The 18,143-nt window shown below is 38.7% G+C and overlaps 1 protein-coding gene across 1 annotated transcript; it reads right to left on the bottom strand.

Moving 5' to 3' along the window:
- Positions 1-10,862: 10,862 nt before the first annotated feature.
- Positions 10,863-17,395, bottom strand: LOC121742975 (putative proline-rich receptor-like protein kinase PERK6). Its single transcript, XM_042136136.1, has 9 exons — positions 17,304-17,395; positions 16,076-16,522; positions 13,543-13,620; positions 13,399-13,485; positions 13,256-13,326; positions 12,225-12,301; positions 11,984-12,131; positions 11,633-11,797; positions 10,863-11,104 (listed from the first exon to the last, which is right to left on the bottom strand). Exons 2-9 carry the CDS (start codon positions 16,347-16,349, stop codon positions 10,880-10,882), a joined length of 1,125 nt encoding a protein of 374 aa, XP_041992070.1. The 5' UTR covers positions 16,350-16,522; positions 17,304-17,395; the 3' UTR covers positions 10,863-10,879.
- Positions 17,396-18,143: the final 748 nt, after the last annotated feature.

Here is an 18,143-nt window from a genome sequence, read left to right as displayed (position 1 = left end):
TCGATGAAGAGGAGATGCCTACCAATATGGAGTCTTCAACGGATTCTGCGGCATACTTCATTGATCTTGTGAATGCAGGCCAGTTGCCGACTCGTGTTGGAATGAGTCAAGCCACCCCCAAACTGACCACGTTTGGGGATCCCGACGTTGGTCCGTCAACCAAGTCCCCGCATACTAGTTCTTGCGCCTCCAACTCCCCTATTGGTTGGTGGCCCCAGAATCGCATTTGAAGACGCTGTAGTGTGTTGAAGGACATGCAATTCCAGCAATACTGATATCCATAGTAAGTTAGGGTCATATTTTGAAGTTCCATGTTGTTGACTCAAGTAATTGCTGTTTTTGAGTGTTGCTTCCTTCAGCTAGTTAAGATTGTAGGTGTGTGATCTAATGGCAATAGCTATGGAAGTATGCCAAACTTATTTCTCAAAGGTGTTGTACAAAACTTTGAAAGCACATTTGAGATTGATGTAAATTACTGCCACATGAACTCAACTAATCATCATGAATTGTGGCTGATGAAGCCACTTTGTTAATCATTTTGAACTACATCAACAACTACTAGTCCTACATATTGAACTATATGAAAAAGACATATACGCTATACTTAAAATGCTTCATATTAATAGTACACACGACATTCTCATCAACAAAAAGATCACAATACCATGGACATGCAACCAATGGAACTAAGTACAAAACATAGAGGCTATTTATATGCAGCCCATTTCGTCCAATTGATGCAACAAATCTAATGAAGTACTTTAGCATCCACATATGGAAATGTTTACAATTCATTGCACCCTACAAACCTATTTAGATAATCTAATTACCATAAGTAACATCCATTGTAGGAGTAGGAGGGAAATGGGAGACTAATTCTCCTCGATCAGCATGAGCAGATACCCAAGTCGCGCCGACTGGGGCATACCGTTGAACACCTCAAGACGTTGTGGCTTGTCTCCTAAGATGTTGCAAAGCACGTACCTCTGAGCCAGGTTGAGACCTTTGACAGTGCACAATTTGTCAAACACGTCCTCTCTTGCTTTCATGCAGTCAAACTCATAACCGATCCTTTTCGAAATCATCTCCAATCTTGCATTAGTTTCCGCATGTAGGTGGCCGAGGTACTCCATCAAAGGGGCATCGCCCATATCTCGTTTGCGCTTCACGCTAGTGGTTTTGACAGAGGACATCTCCTTATCACTTTGCCTAGAAGCGGTGTCATTAACATCGGGTGTCTGCTCAAGCGGTGGAGATGTGTCAAACTCTATATCATCAAGTGAGGGGTGGTAGTCGTTATCGTACACCTGGCTCCCACCGGCCATTTGGGCGCGCACACGCTTGGCTGCCTTATCAAGTGTTTCAGCTCCCAGCCCGGATGCTCTATCCTTGCCGAAGATACACTTCCATGTCTCCCAATAGGGCCAAGACTTGGTTCGCATAAATTTTGCGTCTTTGTCAGCCTACAAGGATTAGGCAAAAACTTGTATAGAATGATTAATAACTAAATAAATCAATTTTAACCCAATGAAGACGACAAGAGTAATATCCGGATATTTACCGCAACGATCTGCTCCCGCTGTTCGTCGGTGCAATGAATCTTATAATCACCATCTGCATTGAACCCAATTCCAGTGCGCCCTAGGATCGCTCTTAGGATTCCGTAGCTTTTTTTCCATGCCGAAATCTTAGATGTTATATGAGGGGTTCCCTTCAAGTCAGTGTTGGGGAACTCAGCACGAAGGCTGTCCTCGATTTTGGTTAGATACCCTGATCGAAATCCGTTATCGGATTTCCATCCATCAGCAACCAAACCCAGCAATGTTGTTGCCAAAATCTCTTCCTCTCTTGCAACCCACATTCTCCGAGTGCGCTCACCCTTGCGGAACTTCCGACGAGGTGTCTGTCCTACACCTGAATGAATAAAAAACAATCAAACCATAAATTTTTAATGTACGACCATTCATAACTCAACACCACAGTGGAGGAATAACAAATACCTTCGCTTGCAGTTGCCCTAGCTTGCATATTAGAAGGACGATTCGACTCAGATATCCCACCCTACAACCGAACAATATACGGAGAATTGAGTCCTGAGTTATCTAAGCAAAAAAGGGGACTAAAGCTTCGGCCACATCTTGCATTTCGCACATAACAAACTCAAATTAGGTAAACAGAATAAATGCATTACATCAAACACATCATATACATTACATCATAAACAACAAATTAGATGGGTTTAGTCCCTTGAATTAGCTACCACTGATATTATTCCAGTCTCAACGACAGACATTCACTTGAACGAAACAATGCCAAATAATCTGAAAATACACAAATTGATAGTGCGGAGACGCGTAAATTGCATACCTGCATGTCGATTGAACCTTAGATTGGGTGCTGTGAGTGTGGACGAAATGGAAGACTCCTGCTTCAGTTTATGTAGGCTCCAAAAAAATTAAAACCATCCAATTTGCCGCCCTCTTTTCTTCACGCCGCGAACCCAGCAAAAAAATGGTTTGAGGGGCATTTCTGTCTTTCAGCATATTACGCTAAATTAATGCACACCCATTTCTAAAACATTGAACGGTGGGAGGGGTGTGTCATTTAGTGGCTGCAAATGGGCCCAACCATCTCAATTCTAATTCATACCCATATCTTGAGAACCCACATCTACAGCACTGAACAGGCCCTTAGAGCACCCACAATCGTGCTCTTGCCAACGAGCATGGTTGTGAGCTTGGCCCCACTTTTTCTGTCTGTTCTTAGGCAAGAGCACAACACCCCAAGTACGAGCACAAGGGTCCCACCATTCTATTTTTCAATTTAAATAAAAATATTTCTATAATATTAAAATTCATTAAAAAGCTGAAATAAAATTACAAATTACATAAAAAAGACATAATTAAAATCCTAAAAAATAAAAATTATATAATTAAAATCTTAAAAATTAAAAATTACATAATTAAAATACTAAAAATTAAATACATAATTAAAGCTAAAAATATCCTCGTGGAAGATTATTCATCCGGCGGCACTACCCCCAATTGTTTTTGGAGGCCCAGTATCATGGCCTCGTGAGATCGAAGTTGCGCGGGGGTCATAGTTGACCTATCGACCATATTGAGTTGGGCCAAAATCCCCCATAACGAGTCGGTGGGGGGTGGAGGTGGCGCATAGGGCACGGGAACGGGAGCGGGTTCGGGAGCATCACCGGATGGAGTCGCGGCACGACGGCGGTTAGCCGCCGCATTCTTCCTTCCTTGCGGTCGGCGTTGGGAACCGCTCGGGCCAGCGTCGGGGCTACCCAAGTTAGCTCCGGCGAGTTGGCTAACCACGTCTTCGGAGCCGGCGTCGGATAAGGATACCGACCTTGACCGTTTGGAGAAGCCGCTAGAGGAAGATGTTACGTCTCCCCTATACTTAGGATGCGACCGCGTCTCCTGTCAAATGTTGAGGTACTTGAACGACTTGTAGTTCATGGATTGGTAAGTGTTCATCGCGGCAGTGATGACGTCGACCTCGCTCCGGCCGCTCCCCGCCGACCGCTCTTCCTGGAGGTAATACCCCTGGAACTTTTGGATTTCTTCGTTGGCTCGGTAGATGGCGTTGAGTTCGATTGTTCCCGCCGGCCGGTTTTCATTGTACCGGCTACAAATGCGCCACCAATAGTGATCGCCAGATTGGTTCGTGCCAACCTCCGGATCTTCGGTGTAATGGTCCATCGCCACCGGAGTGTGCGGACACCGCTAGTAGGAGGAGTCGGAGTTTGGGAGGGTGCAGTCGACCTCGCTCTAGGCTCGGGTGTCCACCTGTATAGCCCTTCGGGGGCATCTTGGTCGTCGATCGGGTAAGGCCGGTAGCCACCCGGAACTCCCGAACTTTGGGTTTGAGGAAGGGCAAAAAATTCCATTTCCGGACTAGGAAACGGTTGTGAACCGAACCAATCGGGGTTCCAACCGTGGGAGCCCGGGGGGTGATCGCCGCCGCCGGACATTGTTATGTTGTAGCAGTGGAAGAAAGATTGAGAATGTAGACGAGAATGGAAATGAGAGAATTTAGATGAGAATTGTGAAGTGTGGTGTGAATTTTTTGGTGTGAAAGTGGGGGTATTTATTGATGAAAATGTGTTTTTTGGGGGAAATATGAAAAAAAATGAAAGTGGGTAGAAAACGGATATAATTTTTTTGGGAAGTAGGAAAATATTTTTTTTATTTTTAATCAGTTTTTTTAATTAAAAACCGATTTTTTTTAAATAATATTCAAATGCAACGGCTATGCCGTTGCCCAATCAGCGTCGGCCACGTCACCTGCTCGCTGGCACGGACGTACTCGATGCATCGAGTAGCGCCGTGCCAGCGGCGGACAGCGTTTCCGTACCGCTGGCACGGACGGACGGACGCCGTCCTACTCACCGTTGCAGATGCTCTTAAAGCATCCACATCGGTGCTCTTGCCAAGGAGCACGGATGTGGGCCCGGACCCACTTTTACTCCCTGCTCTTAGGCAAGAGCACAACACCCACATCCGTACTCTTCCGCAATGACATGCTCAAGGGTCCCACCATTCTATTATTCAATTTAAATAAAAACATTTTCACAATATTAAAATGCATTAAAAATAACCGGAATAATATTACAAATTCCTAAAAATTAAAATTTTCTTCATTAGAGTCTTAAAAATTAAAAATTACATAATTTAAATCCTAAAAATTAAAAATTATATAATTAAATTCATAAAATAAAAAAAAAACCACTACTCGTGGCCGAATTTCGCCCAAATGGATGATGAATGTGTGTATTTATAGATAATTTTGAGATTAATTTTTTTAAAAAAAAAATTCAAAAAAAAATTCAAAAAAATGGTAATAAAATCTGTATATTTTTGGAAATCCAATTTTTATTTTTTTTATTTTTGGTATTATTTTCGATTTTTTGAAAAAAAAAGAAAAAAAAAAAGAAAATTCCAACGACCAATAGAAATGCGCCACGTCGCCCTGCTCGCTGGCACGGACGTGCTCTTAGCTAAGAGCAGCGTTGTGCCAGCGGCAAGAGCGCAGCGGCGGACAGCGGTGTCGTGCCACTGGCACGGACGGACGGACAGCGGTGTGCTCTCCGTTGTGGATGCTTTTAGCAGTGGGGCGCCCTAAAGCCCGCCCTATGCACCACCACGTCAGCATTTTATCCTCCTACCCTTCCACCTGCAGTGGGGAGCCCTATAAGCAGCAATAAAGGCCGCCCTATAGGTTTCACTATTGTTTTGTTAATTAATTTAAATGTTTTCAATATGTCAATGCAAAATAATTTAAAAATACCACGATTAATTAAAAATGGAAAATCCTACATTGATTAAAAAAAAAGGTTTACACGAGTTAGAAATAGAAAAAAAAAAGTTGACTACTCTACAAAAGTCCCAACTTGCGGCGCAGCTCATCGATCATCCCCTGGAGGTATTCGGCTTTGGCCGGGTCCTGACATTGCATGAGGGCGTTGTGCATGTCCAACAACGTCCTCCGGTTGGCGGCCGCTGCCAACTCCGCATAGGCAAGTGCTGCCGGGGTCGGGGTCGGGATCGGTGATGGGGGGCGGCCGCGGCTTGCGAGGAGGATGTCGCCTTCGCCTTCCCCTTGTTCTTCGCAGCCTTGACGCCAATGGGATGTCGGGATGACACCGGTGTGCCGGAACTCTCCTCCTCCCCGTACATCGTCCTATTGAGGTCCACCGGATATGCGCCGCTTTCGCTGCTTGTGTAAGCACCGGCTTCGGTGGTCCTCGTCCTCTTTGGCGCAGCCGATGGCAGAATCCTGCCCTGAAACTTCTGCTTGTCCTTCAAGAGCGCCCAGATGTTGAAATGCTTGAAGTCACCGTACATTGACTGGTACGACAACAGCGCTCTATCGCGCACATCGCTCAAGCTCTCGCCGCTTCCCTGCTCCCTCGAGCACTTCTTGTACTCCGCCGAGAACATGTTGACTTGCTTCTTCACCTGATCCCAGTGGTGCTTGCAGACCTGCTCCCTATGGCGCTTGTACGCGCTCGGCGGCTTCGCCTCATTGTAGCGCTAGGCGATGCGCTCCCAGTATGCAACCTGCTTTTGGTTGTTCACGAATACCGGGTCCTCCGAAATATCCACCCAACACCTCGCCAAGACGAGGGTTTCATCCGGTTGGTAGTTAGTCCTCCCGGGGGCGTACTCTTCATTCGTTTCCGGAGGTGGCACCTTGTACGCCCGGTGCCGGTTCTGCTTCTTTCTGGCAGGTGCGGCGGCGGCGGAGGGCGCGGCGGCGGCGGCGAGAAGGGGCGGCGGGGCGAGTTGGAGACGGCTCCATGTCAAACAGACCGTACGAATCCGTACTGAATTAGGGATCGTACTGCATGTTGGAGTCGAACGACTGATATTCGTCAGGGTCTGTACCCGGCCAACGTGCATCACCCCCAAACATCGGACTATTCGGACTTCGGTATTCACCGGAATCCATTTTATAGTGTAATTTGAGTGTGGAAAAGTGAATGGAAAGGTTACAAATGAAGGTGGGGTAGGAGATATTTATATAAATAAATTTTTCGGAATTAAAAAAAAAACAAAAATGCGTTGCATCGTCCGCGTCGCCCACAGTGGGCGGACGATGCCCTATCGTCCGCGTATCGTCCGCGGACTATGCATCGGGCATCGTCCGCGCACCCACAGTAGGCGGACGATGGCACGCCAGAGGCATCGGGCGGCTGATATCGTCCGCCCCATTGCGGATGCTCTTTTTCCGATTTATATAATACTAGTACTACATAAATAATCAAATCGACTCTATTGGATTTAATTGATATTGTAATAATGAAAATTATAAAAATGATAATCAGTGAAGCCATTTTCCATATATATTTGACGTTGGGCTTCACATTCTACTAATTTATTTCACTGTAAAACTATAAGAGTATTCATTCACCTTTCACTTAGGCCATATTTGGTTGTTAGGATTTTGTCTGAAAAAATAATCTGATTCCTTAAGTTTTAAATTTCATGTGTTTGTTTCGGTTTTTAATCAAACTGAGAAAGTAATCAGAATCCTGAGAACAAGGAAAGTTAGTACAACTTTCCATGGTTATGAATCCTAACTTTTCTTATGTATTTTTTCCCAGTTTTAGGATTCTTACATATTTAATGCAATATAAGTATAGTTTTATTATTACTATTATTATTATTATTTACAATATATTAAAAAAGATATAAAATTATAAATCATACTTAAATTTGGTATAATAAATTACTATAATTAAAATTATCATAATTATAACTATATTTTAATAATATATAAATATATTTTAAAAAATAAATATAATTAAAAAATATAAATTATATAATAATAAATAATAATATTATTTTATAAATTACTACTTAATCAATAAAGTCATAGTGAATTCAAATAATAAAATTTATTCAATTATAATATCCATAAATATTATAACTATAATTATAATAATCATATTTATTATTATAATTATTTATGATTATAATACTCCATGTAACTATAATTACAATTATATTATTATATATTATGATAGATAATCCATATTTAACTAATAATAAAAATAATAATATAATTATTGTCATTTTTAATAAATAATTTATTAAAAATTTTAACTTATTATTCTTTTTTATAAAATAAAAATAATAATAAGTAGGAGTATATTTTTAGTTTGGTGTTTAAATCAAATATAAAATATAAAATCTTGATATTTTCAAAACACACGAAAGTAAAGTTATTAGGAATCATAATTTTGGGATTCATTTTCCCATAAATTTTTTCCTTGCCAACTTTACTTTCCCGTCAACCAAATATGGCATTAATCTTTTCCACTCACTTTCTACTACATTTCTTAAAATTCGTGTCCGATTGACCTTGTATTGGTGGATGGAGGAAGTAAATATCCAAGACTACATATAGAGTAACTCGATATATCAATATTTTGGGAAAAAGAGTTTCCATAAGAAAAAAAATTGGAGATCTTTTTAAAAAAAAATCACTTTATAATTATAATTATAAAACATATACTACATCTATCCACAATAAATAGACCAGTTTACCATTTTAGATCATTCACCAAAATTAGACCAATTTCTAAATATGGAAAGTTTGAAACATTTAAATAGTATTTCCCTCGTCCCCGAAGAGTATGAACATTTGGTTCGGCACTTATTTTAATGCATAATTAGAAAAGTAATAGAGAGATAGAAAGAAACAGTTTTAAAAGGATTGTTAGTGGGGAACGAGTCTCAGTCATTAGAGAGAATGAAGTTTTCAAAATTAGAAAATTCTTACTTTTCAGGGACGGATGAAGTATTAATAATGTGGACCCCATAATTCACTAACAATATTTCTCTCTTACTCTTTGATGTGATACATATATTTGGGAAGGAAGATAATTATAATATGGTGGACGTGAACTCGACGTGAAATATAAAGGGGAATATGGAATGAATGATAGCATGATTGAGGATGGGAATATGGAATGAATGATAGCATGATTGAGGATGGAGACTCAATCGATAAATCGATAAACAATTTCAAGAACGAACATGTTGCTACAAGTAAACAAAATAGCTATATATATGTCCTAGGATTTATGTTTGGTATATAAGGAGATTTATTAATATTTTATTCCTTTATTTTTGTTAAGATAGGTTAGGATGTTTTATTTTATTATTTAGGTTGGTATCATATGGGTGTCATCAAATACTAACTTTAAACAAGGGTTAGGATGTTTTATTTTATTATTTAGGTCGGTATCATATTAGAGTATGATCAAATACTAACTTTTTTATAGTAATAACTAATAACTAAATATCAATTTTGTAAGTTAAAAATATCAATACAAAAACACAAATTTATCAATCTTCTTGTGTTGATAAACTTATGTCTTTGTGTTGATATTTAAATTTGCATGTTGTATTGATATAATTATGTCTTAGGTTGATAATTTTAATACACATAATTGAAAGTTATTAATTATTACTGTAAATTAGTTAGCACACTAACAACTCAACCCGGTATCATATAGATTAGTATTTACGTGTAGTTAGTATTTGCTAGGATTTATTTGAGTTGTGTCTATGTAGTATATAAAAGTTTTGCCTATAAATTGGGTGATGTAAATCGATGAAGAGGCAGAAGATTTTGGTTGAATAAAATTGTGAGTTTTTTCTAGTCAAGCTTATTCTTACTCTTGGTAGTAATAAAATGCAAACTCTAAAGATTGTACAAATTCCAAATTATGATATGGACCGTCAGAAAATGTTAACAAATGATAAAATAATAGCAATAGAAAATGTCAACACAATGTCAACACAACATCTTCCAACGGTCAAAATCATAGTTTGAAGTTTGTACAATATTTAGAGTTTGCATTTGATTATATCCCTACTTCGACTAACATAACCTATAATTTCGTTCCTTATTAGTATAATATATCATGGGAAATTATGTTAATATTTCGTAACCAAGAATCCAAGATGTCAAAGTTAATCATGGCTAAGTATTTGTTTGGTAACCAAGTTAATACAAAAATACCCTCACAAAAAAATTATTACCATTAATTTTGTCTATCGCCAATTTACCCATTTTTACCTGTACAACAAAATCTTACTAGTACTACTATTTATTTAAATATATTTTGCATCTTAGTTATAATATTTTGATTTCTCCTATTTCACAAATAAACAATCTTACAATCAAACCGCAAAGCTAAATAATCAAATCTTACTCTCTATCTTATCAAAACTACCTACCTCAATTATCAAACCAATAGATACTAAAATACTGAGAGCCCATATAAGTTTAATCACACTACTTGATGCATCATTAAGAAAAGTTAATAGTAGATCCTACCAACCTAACTAGGAAAATCAATAACACTAAAAAAGCCTAAGCATTAGAAACCACAAAACTAGCATTTGCAGTTTCCGACTACTTTTTGGCCATGTTTGGTTGGCGGGAAAGTAAAGTTGGCAAGGAAAATGATTCCTGGGAAAATGAATCCCGGGAATATGATTTCTAATAACTTTATTTTCCCGTGTTTGGAAAATATCAAGATTTGAAAGTATATATTTGATTTAAACACTAAACTAAAAATATACTTATCATTTTTTATTTATAAAAAATAATAATACATATTATTTAATAAATTATTAATTACAAATGATAATAATTATATTATTTTATTTATTATTACGATGGATAGTTTAAATATGGATTATACATCATAATATATAATAATATAATAATAAATAAGATTATTATTATTATTATTATTATTATTATTATCATTATATTTACTTAATTTTTAATTGAATAAATTTTATAATTTAACATTTCACTACAATTTTATTGTTAATTACTAATTCATAAATTAATAATTATATTTAATTATTATTATTATGATAATAAAAATAAAAATAAATATTAATAATATAGTTATAATTATGATAATTTGAATTATAGTTATTTATTATCCTGAAATTAAGTATAGTATGGTTTATACTTTTAAATTATTTTTAAAACATTGTAATAAATAATAACGATGATGATGATGATGATGATGATGATGATAAACTGTACTATATTGCATTAAATATGTAAGAATCCTAAAAAACTGGGAAAAAGAATACCTAAGAAAATTTAAGATTCAGAATCCTGGAAAGTTGTACTAACTTTCCTTGTTTCAGGATTTTGATTACTTTCCCAGTTTGATTAAAAACGGAAACAAACACAGGAATTTAAAATTTAAGAAATCAGATTACTTTCCCAGACAGAATCCTGGCAACCAAACATGGCCTTTATTCGCATGGAAAATGAATCGCAAGAATTGACGGTATTTGAGTTTACAAAAAAGTCACGAGCCGTAGCGGAACATCGGGCCGGGCCGTCTCTGTTCGTGGGAACTAGATTGGGGTTGGTCACTTACGTCGCTACTAGTGAAGCTTTGATTAGAAACCCCGGGCCCGGGCCTTAGATGTCTTTGCAAGTCGAAGTCGGAGCTGCTCGCTGACAACGAACCCTTCAATATCACTTCATGCAAATCGTCCAACGAAACGTCGCCTTCCAGAGCCCGAACAACCTGTATACAGGCCGGAGCCATGAATTGATGTGAGGAGGAGCAACAATATAGTATCATAAACAAATCTTTGAAGTATTGAGAATGGACATGTATAGGAGATTTTAAAATAAATTTGTAAATTCGAAAACATTAATATAAATTTTTGAAGAGGGGCTTTTGACGCCCCCACACCATGTAGATCAGCCCATGCCGGTATAAATAAATAAATAAATAAACTAATTTTGAATCTTTTATTTTTTCTTCAACACCAAAAGGTAAGGTGAAATTCGATTCATCAGATAAGATATTATGAGATACATATATGATATAAGTCAAAATAGGTCATCTAGGATTAAATTAGTCATAGGGAGTGGAGGTTAGATGATTAATCATGAGATACAATGCATGTCTTGACCTATGAGTCAAGACACATTGTCCCGAGGGCTTTTGAGATAAAAGACAATCGTACAAAAGATAAAATTAGACATGACTTTTAATCACAAGTAAATATGATAATCGAATGAAGTACAACTCATGAATGAGCCGAACCTGGCTCATTTTAGGACGTTTTCTTGCGGATTGTCTTACGCAGGCAGCAGCGGCGGTAACCATACGAAGCATTGCACCATGCTCATATCCGTTTTCTAGCTTTGGATCCACCAGCTCTTCGTAGCTTGCTCCTTCTCCCACCACATTCATCAAAATTGGCCTAGCCTGCATCAATATATATTCAATTGTTTAATCAAATAATACTATTCAAGCTATCAAGTATTATTCCCTCCGTCCCACAATAAGAGTCACATTTTTCTATTTTAATCCGTCCCATAATAAGAGTCACAGAGTCATTTTACATCTTCAATTTCTAGACAACTAAATTAAATATTATACAGAAAAAATTACCCAATCAACTATATTATCATCTTCTTCATCCCCTGTGTCGTCGATTGGGAGACGGCCAGTTATGAGTTCTAGAAGCACGATCCCGAATGAGTACACGTCGGATTTCTCAGTTAGCTTCCCGCTTGAAGCATACTCAGGAGCCAAGTATCTGCATTTAACATCAATTCAAAAGGTAATCATATAATTACCTAGCTACATATATTGCCACTTTAAATTTTTTTTGGAGAATATCACTTCATACCCACAAGTTCCCATTATGCGAGTTGAAACATGAGTATTGTTGTCGGACGAAAGCTTGGCTAATCCAAAATCAGCCACCTACACAACAAATGTGTATATAAAATCAATTGATGACAAATAGAGTAGCATATAAGTTTATATAGCGAATTCAAGTTCTCTATCTATATCGATTTATGACATTTGCTTTATTTTTGCCAACAACACCCTTCCCAAATCATTCAAAGTGTACTTCGGAAGGGTTGAATTTTTTATTTCTCATTGGGCTGGATCAACCTTTTACATCAAACCGGACCAAATTTAAAGCTTAAATATATTATTGAGTCAGTCATTTTTTTTATTTACTATTGAGTCAATTGAAGTTTCAGCATGCAATCGAAGACCTGATCTAATACCAGTTCATGGAGAGGTTCCATCTTAAAACTAACTAGTGATAAGTTGAATAATTCATGAAATTTATATAGTTGTTTCGGTTCTCTTTTCACATTGACGTGTGACATTTATTTTATCTTGCTACACAACTCTATTATATATATATAGACAAATAATCCTTCCGTCCGTGAAATGTTGTCCAGTTTTGTCATTTTGGTCCGTCCATGAAAAGTTGTCCACTTTGTTTTTTTTCTTTCTATTTTTGGTAAATGAACCTCTATTTCCACTAACTTTTTACACTAACATTTTATTATAAAACTAATCTATAAATGTGGGACCCTCATTCCACTAACATTTTGAACTCATTTTTCTTCACATTTCTTAAAACCCGCACCGAGTCAAACTTGGACAATATTTTATGGACGGAGGGAGTATTTCTTTTTGTGTTATTTCATGCTACTTGCTATATTTCCTCTATGGTAAAACCTTTATAATTTCTCTTCCTTTTACTCTCTTTTTTCTTTTCTTTTTCTTTTTATACTTTATTCTCTTTTCACTTAATTTTTAAATATTAACTTTTTAAACTTTGGGCTAAAAATAAATAGTACATCAACTAGCTTGGAAGTTGAAACAAAAGGAGTATATAGGCCGGCAATGGCATACCTTGGCTTCAAAATTGTCATCAAGCAAAATATTTGCAGCTTTAATATCTCTATGGATAATACGAGGATGACCTGTTGATACATTAGCAATAGTAATGCCCACTTATGATATTATAATAAATTATGAGGAAAATTAGAACATACAATCTTCGTGAAGATAAGAAAAGCCTTTGGCAGCGCCCAAAGCAATTTTGAGCCTAGTTGAGAATTCCATAGTCGGTCGGTCAGGCCCTGCACGAGACCGTCATTAAATTTATATTCATTTACCCATTAAAAAAAAGTAGGTACCATGAAGGTGATCCTCGAGAGTGGAGTTAGCAACGAACTCATAAACCAACAGCCGCTGCGATCCGGAGATGCAGTAGCTGTTGGAAAGATAACTTGAAGTGTCCCAAGTATGTTGGGAAAAGAATGTGTGGAGTCCCAAGTATGTTGAGAAGAGAATAATATTTATAATGAGGAGTTCCAATAAGTATAGTTCCTAGGTATATTAATGTGGAGAGTCCTATAAATACCTATGTACTATGTATCAACAACAATAATTCAAAATCAATCAAAATGTAGGCTTCAAGAGTTCTTGAGTTTTATTTTCCAGATTTTACTTTTCAACATGGTATCAAAGCAGGTTCGATCCTCGTATGGATCAATCTGTCTCTATAGAAAAAAAAAACAAAAAAAAACAAAACCCTCCCAAATATACAACCAAGAATCTGCCCAAATAACCAAACAGCCGTGAAAAAATGATCTCACACTACTGGGATTTTTACTGGTTCAAACCAAACATACGTCTGCACCATGAGGCCGTTAAGGGAGCAAGAGCATGCCCCGCAGAAATTAAAGGTCGTGGTCATTGTGAACGGAGAAGAGCCAGAGACGCGGGCGCGCAATGGTCGGGAAGGTGCCGACTGATGATTAAGCAAATGCATGAAACATGAGCGACAGCAACGCCACAATAGGAACAGAAAAGGCGAGAGGGCGTCACAGCGGCGCTGGTGGCGAGGAGGCTGGGCGAAGGCAGTAAGACGCCAACTCTCAACGGCAGCGGAACCCAACAGTGCCGACGAGGTTGCTGCTCTACGAACGACCGACCACGGTGGAGGTGGTAGAGGCGAGAAGTTCGCCGAGAAGCAAGGTCGGCGGTTGAACAGCGCTGGCAGCGGCGATGTTGTGTCACCACGAAACCGAGGAGAGAAAGGCGACGGGAAATTCACGAGGATGCTATTCTGGCGAATTGAGAAAAAAAAGACGAGTAAGAAGAGATGGCCCCAGAGGAACTTGTTGAGACCAGCGGCAATGCATTTTGGAAAGGATGTTAAACAATCGAAGAAACCAGAGGAGTCCTCGGTTTGTCCGTCCGAGGGGGAGAAGAAAAGTATCCGACCGAACAATCCCTCTCCAAATATATGTTGGCTGAGAAGTAAAGGATGCCCGCCGGCTGAGGAGGCGAGAAGACCTAAACCCTCAAGAGAAAAAAACGGAGTAGTCCTTGGTTTGTCCGGCCGAGGGGGAGAGGACTACCACAGCCGAAGAAACCAGAAGGAGGCAGCCTCGTCGGAAGTAGGAAAGAGAGCTGGTGGTGGAACCGGCATGTCTGGAGAAGATTGAGCGACCGAGAAGGGCTGCTGACGGTAAAGGCAGCAGAAAGACCGCAACGGCTGCTGGAGAAGAGTTGTTCGGCACAAGAAGCCGACATCGGAGGAATGAGAAGAAAAAACGTCGAGAGGGCGAGAGCAAAAGCTCGTTGAGATGTCTCTCCGTGCAAAGGGTGGATCCAACCAGAAGTGTACGGCGATTACTCGTCGGAGTTTGGCGCCGCTGAACAGGTTGTCGGCGAGAAGAGAAAAGAGGCACTGTTTGATTGTTTTCTCAATATGGGGTTATCACGTAAAGAAGAAACATGGGCAATTTTGGGATAGTGTTATTGGGCTCAAGAAAAAAAAATAGAAATGAAAAATGGGCTCATAGTTTGAGCTGGAATGGGCCGAGAACAGTCTGAAAGAAAGCTCCTCGACACGAGTCGAAACTGTCCGAATGAGCTCCTCGACAAGAGTAAAAACTGTCAGTCAGAAAAAAAAGCTCCTCGACACGAGTAAAAACTGTCAGTCAGAAAAAAAGCTCCTCGACACGAGTAAAAAAACTGTCAGTCAGAAAGAGAGCTCCTCGACACGAGTGAAAACTGTCGGTCAGAAAAAAAAATGATTTGGCTCCTAGATAAGAGCAAAAACTATCTAAGATAGCTCCTTGACACGAGTTAAAAATGTCAATCAAAAATTGAAGAGCTCTATGACACGAGTTAAAACTGTCAACAGAAAATTGAAGAAACTCCTTGAAATGAGTCTAAACTTTCAATGATGAAGAGCTCCTTGATAAGAGCCTAAACTTTCAATGAAAAAAACGAAGAAACTCCGTGAAACGAGTCTAAACTTTCAATGAAAAGAAGCTCTATGATACGAGCATAAACTATCAATGATGAATTGAAGAAACTCCTGAATACGAATATAAACTATTTATCAAAGTGAAGATCGTGCAAGTTAAGTGTCGAAAAAACTCGATACTTAACTTGAGGGGGAGTGTTGGAAAGATAACTTGAAGTGTCCCAAGTATGTTGGGAAAAGAATGTGTGGAGTCCCAAGTATGTTGAGAAGAGAATAATATTTATAATGAGGAGTTCCAATAAGTATAGTTCCTAGGTATATTAATGTGGAGAGTCCTATAAATACCTATGTACTATGTATCAACAACAATAATTCAAAATCAATCAAAATGTAGTCTTCAAGAGTTCTTCAATTTTATTTTCCGCATTTTACTTTTCAACAGTAGCCAACCAAGGAGACGAGATGGCGGTGATGGACGCGGCTGATGATCTCGACCTCCGCTTGGAACTCGCGCTCCCCCTGCCCGCTGTTCGACTTCAGGCTCTTCACCGCCACTTCCTTCCCGTTGGGGAGAACCCCCTTGTGCACGTACCCGAACCCCCCCTGCCCGAGGAGGTTTGCCTGCGCGAACCCGTCCGTTGCGGCGGCCAGGTCGTTGATTGAGAACGTGCTCTTGTTGTTCCCGCCGCTCCACACCATTGGTGGGTGCGGAGGGGGCATCGTCGCCCCCCCTGAGAATATGCGCGAGCTCAGATTGGGTGGAGGCGGGGGCGGAGTTGGGACCCACTGCTCTGAGCTGTGCGGCTGTGGGTATTTCTTGCTGCTGTCCTTGGGGTTGTAGCTGCCGTTGTTCTGCCAGTTTCTGTTCCCATGTGTGCTTTTGTAGTAGTGTCCTTTATGTGGTACACAATTTAATTGTTTCAAAAGGATAAATTGTGGGAAAAAAAAATAAAAAAATAGGTCAAATTCTGATTCATTTTGTAATTTATAGTATGCAGTTTGAATTGTCCCCACGAACAATTTTGTTGAAATTAATACCGACGCCACGAAATTATACATGGATATCACCCACACCTTCATGAAAAAACTTCATAGTTTGGTTGAAATAAATATTTCATCAGATAATTGAGAATTTGATCAAATTTGTGGTTTTCTAACAATTTGAGCTAATAAAAATTGGTTTATCTAGATTTTTTTTTGAAGGTACGATAAATAATTGCAACAAATTAAAAACACTAACTCTAAACCGATTATTTTAACTCTATGCATTTTCGACATTTAAAGGAGAGAAAAGGAAAGAACAATTTCTTGAACAAAATCATTTTGTTTGCTATTATAGTCTCGGTTCAATTCCACGACAAATGATAAGTATGCCCAAATTTCCGTTAACTCTTTACATTCACATTTTATTGTAAAACGAATATAGTGTACAAAAGTATGACTCACATTTTTCTATCTTTTTCACTCATTTTCCTTTTATATCTTAAGGTCGGTGTCAAATTAACCACGACACCATGATCGCGGGCAGAGGAGTGTTGTGTTTGAATATGATCGTCCTAGAGTATTAAGCTTTTATCTTTTTGGTATAGATGGTTTGTTAGTGCATGATGTGCATCCTCCCCTAATTATGATTAGGAGTAAAATTAGAAGTGATAATGTGAGAAAGATACGTACCTGAATCGCGACGAGGCTTTTCTCGATCATAATAACTCTCATGATCATCGTAATCCTTGCGTTTCTTCTTTCGACAGCAACATAAGCAGAAGATCAAGAGAAGGAGGATTGCCAATCCTACCCCTACCGTCGACCCTATAATGGCGTCCTCTCGATGTTTTTTACTCGGCGGCGGCCACGTAAACGCATCCGCGAGCGCCCCGCTCCACCCCTCGTCTAACTCGCCACGCGTCAGCATCTGCGGCGGCGGCGGTGCTCGAGCCTTAGGCGGGGGGCTTTTTCTCAACGGCGGAGGCGGAGGAGGTGATGACGCCTCCTCGGTCGCCGTGTCTTGCAGTATACGCATCAGATTATATTTCCCGATCCAATGTAATAACCTAACCAAGATCAAGAGATATATATCTGTCTTATGTCAAACGTGGTATTAATTGAATTATATTTTTTGAATTTTCAGTTAATGTCATTATTAATTCATGAGTAAAACAGACAACATTTGAACAAAGGGAAACAAGTGAGATTTGAAGTGGAGAGAGAGAAAGGAAGGGAAGAAAATGAGTAGTATTGTTAGAGAAGAAGCTGATTTCAACAAGTAAAGTAGTAGTAAACTATGACCCTCTTCCATCAGTCTCCTACAACAAGGGAAATCAACTGTCGTTGTTTTCTTTTTTTAGGTCTTTTTGTTACATGATCCGAATATTTTGTCGTCTAAAGTATTTTAATTTTTGAGGAATACTATTCGCAAAATATAATATAAAATTTAAATATAGTACTGTATTAAATTGACGATCTCGTGCTATTTGTAAACCTATTGCTATCATTTGCCATGAAGCTATCCGGAAA

The sequence above is a fragment of the Salvia splendens genome, chromosome 8 (assembly GCF_004379255.2).
Source record: "Salvia splendens isolate huo1 chromosome 8, SspV2, whole genome shotgun sequence".
Taxonomy (NCBI): Eukaryota; Viridiplantae; Streptophyta; class Magnoliopsida; order Lamiales; family Lamiaceae; genus Salvia; species Salvia splendens.
The sequence above is the reverse complement of the archived record's forward strand: the minus strand, read 5'-3'. Positions and strand labels throughout refer to the sequence as shown.

Coding starts and splice junctions, on each gene's coding strand:
- LOC121742975 (XM_042136136.1), bottom strand. CDS start 16,349: ATGCCCCCTCCGCACCCACCAATGGTGTGGAGCGGCGGGAACAACAAG. Junction 13,327..13,398: donor TTCTTATCTTCACGAAGATT/GTATGTTCTAAT, acceptor ATGTATCAACAG/GTCATCCTCGTATTATCCAT. Junction 11,105..11,632: donor AACGTCCTAAAATGAGCCAG/GTTCGGCTCATT, acceptor GCCTGTATACAG/GTTGTTCGGGCTCTGGAAGG.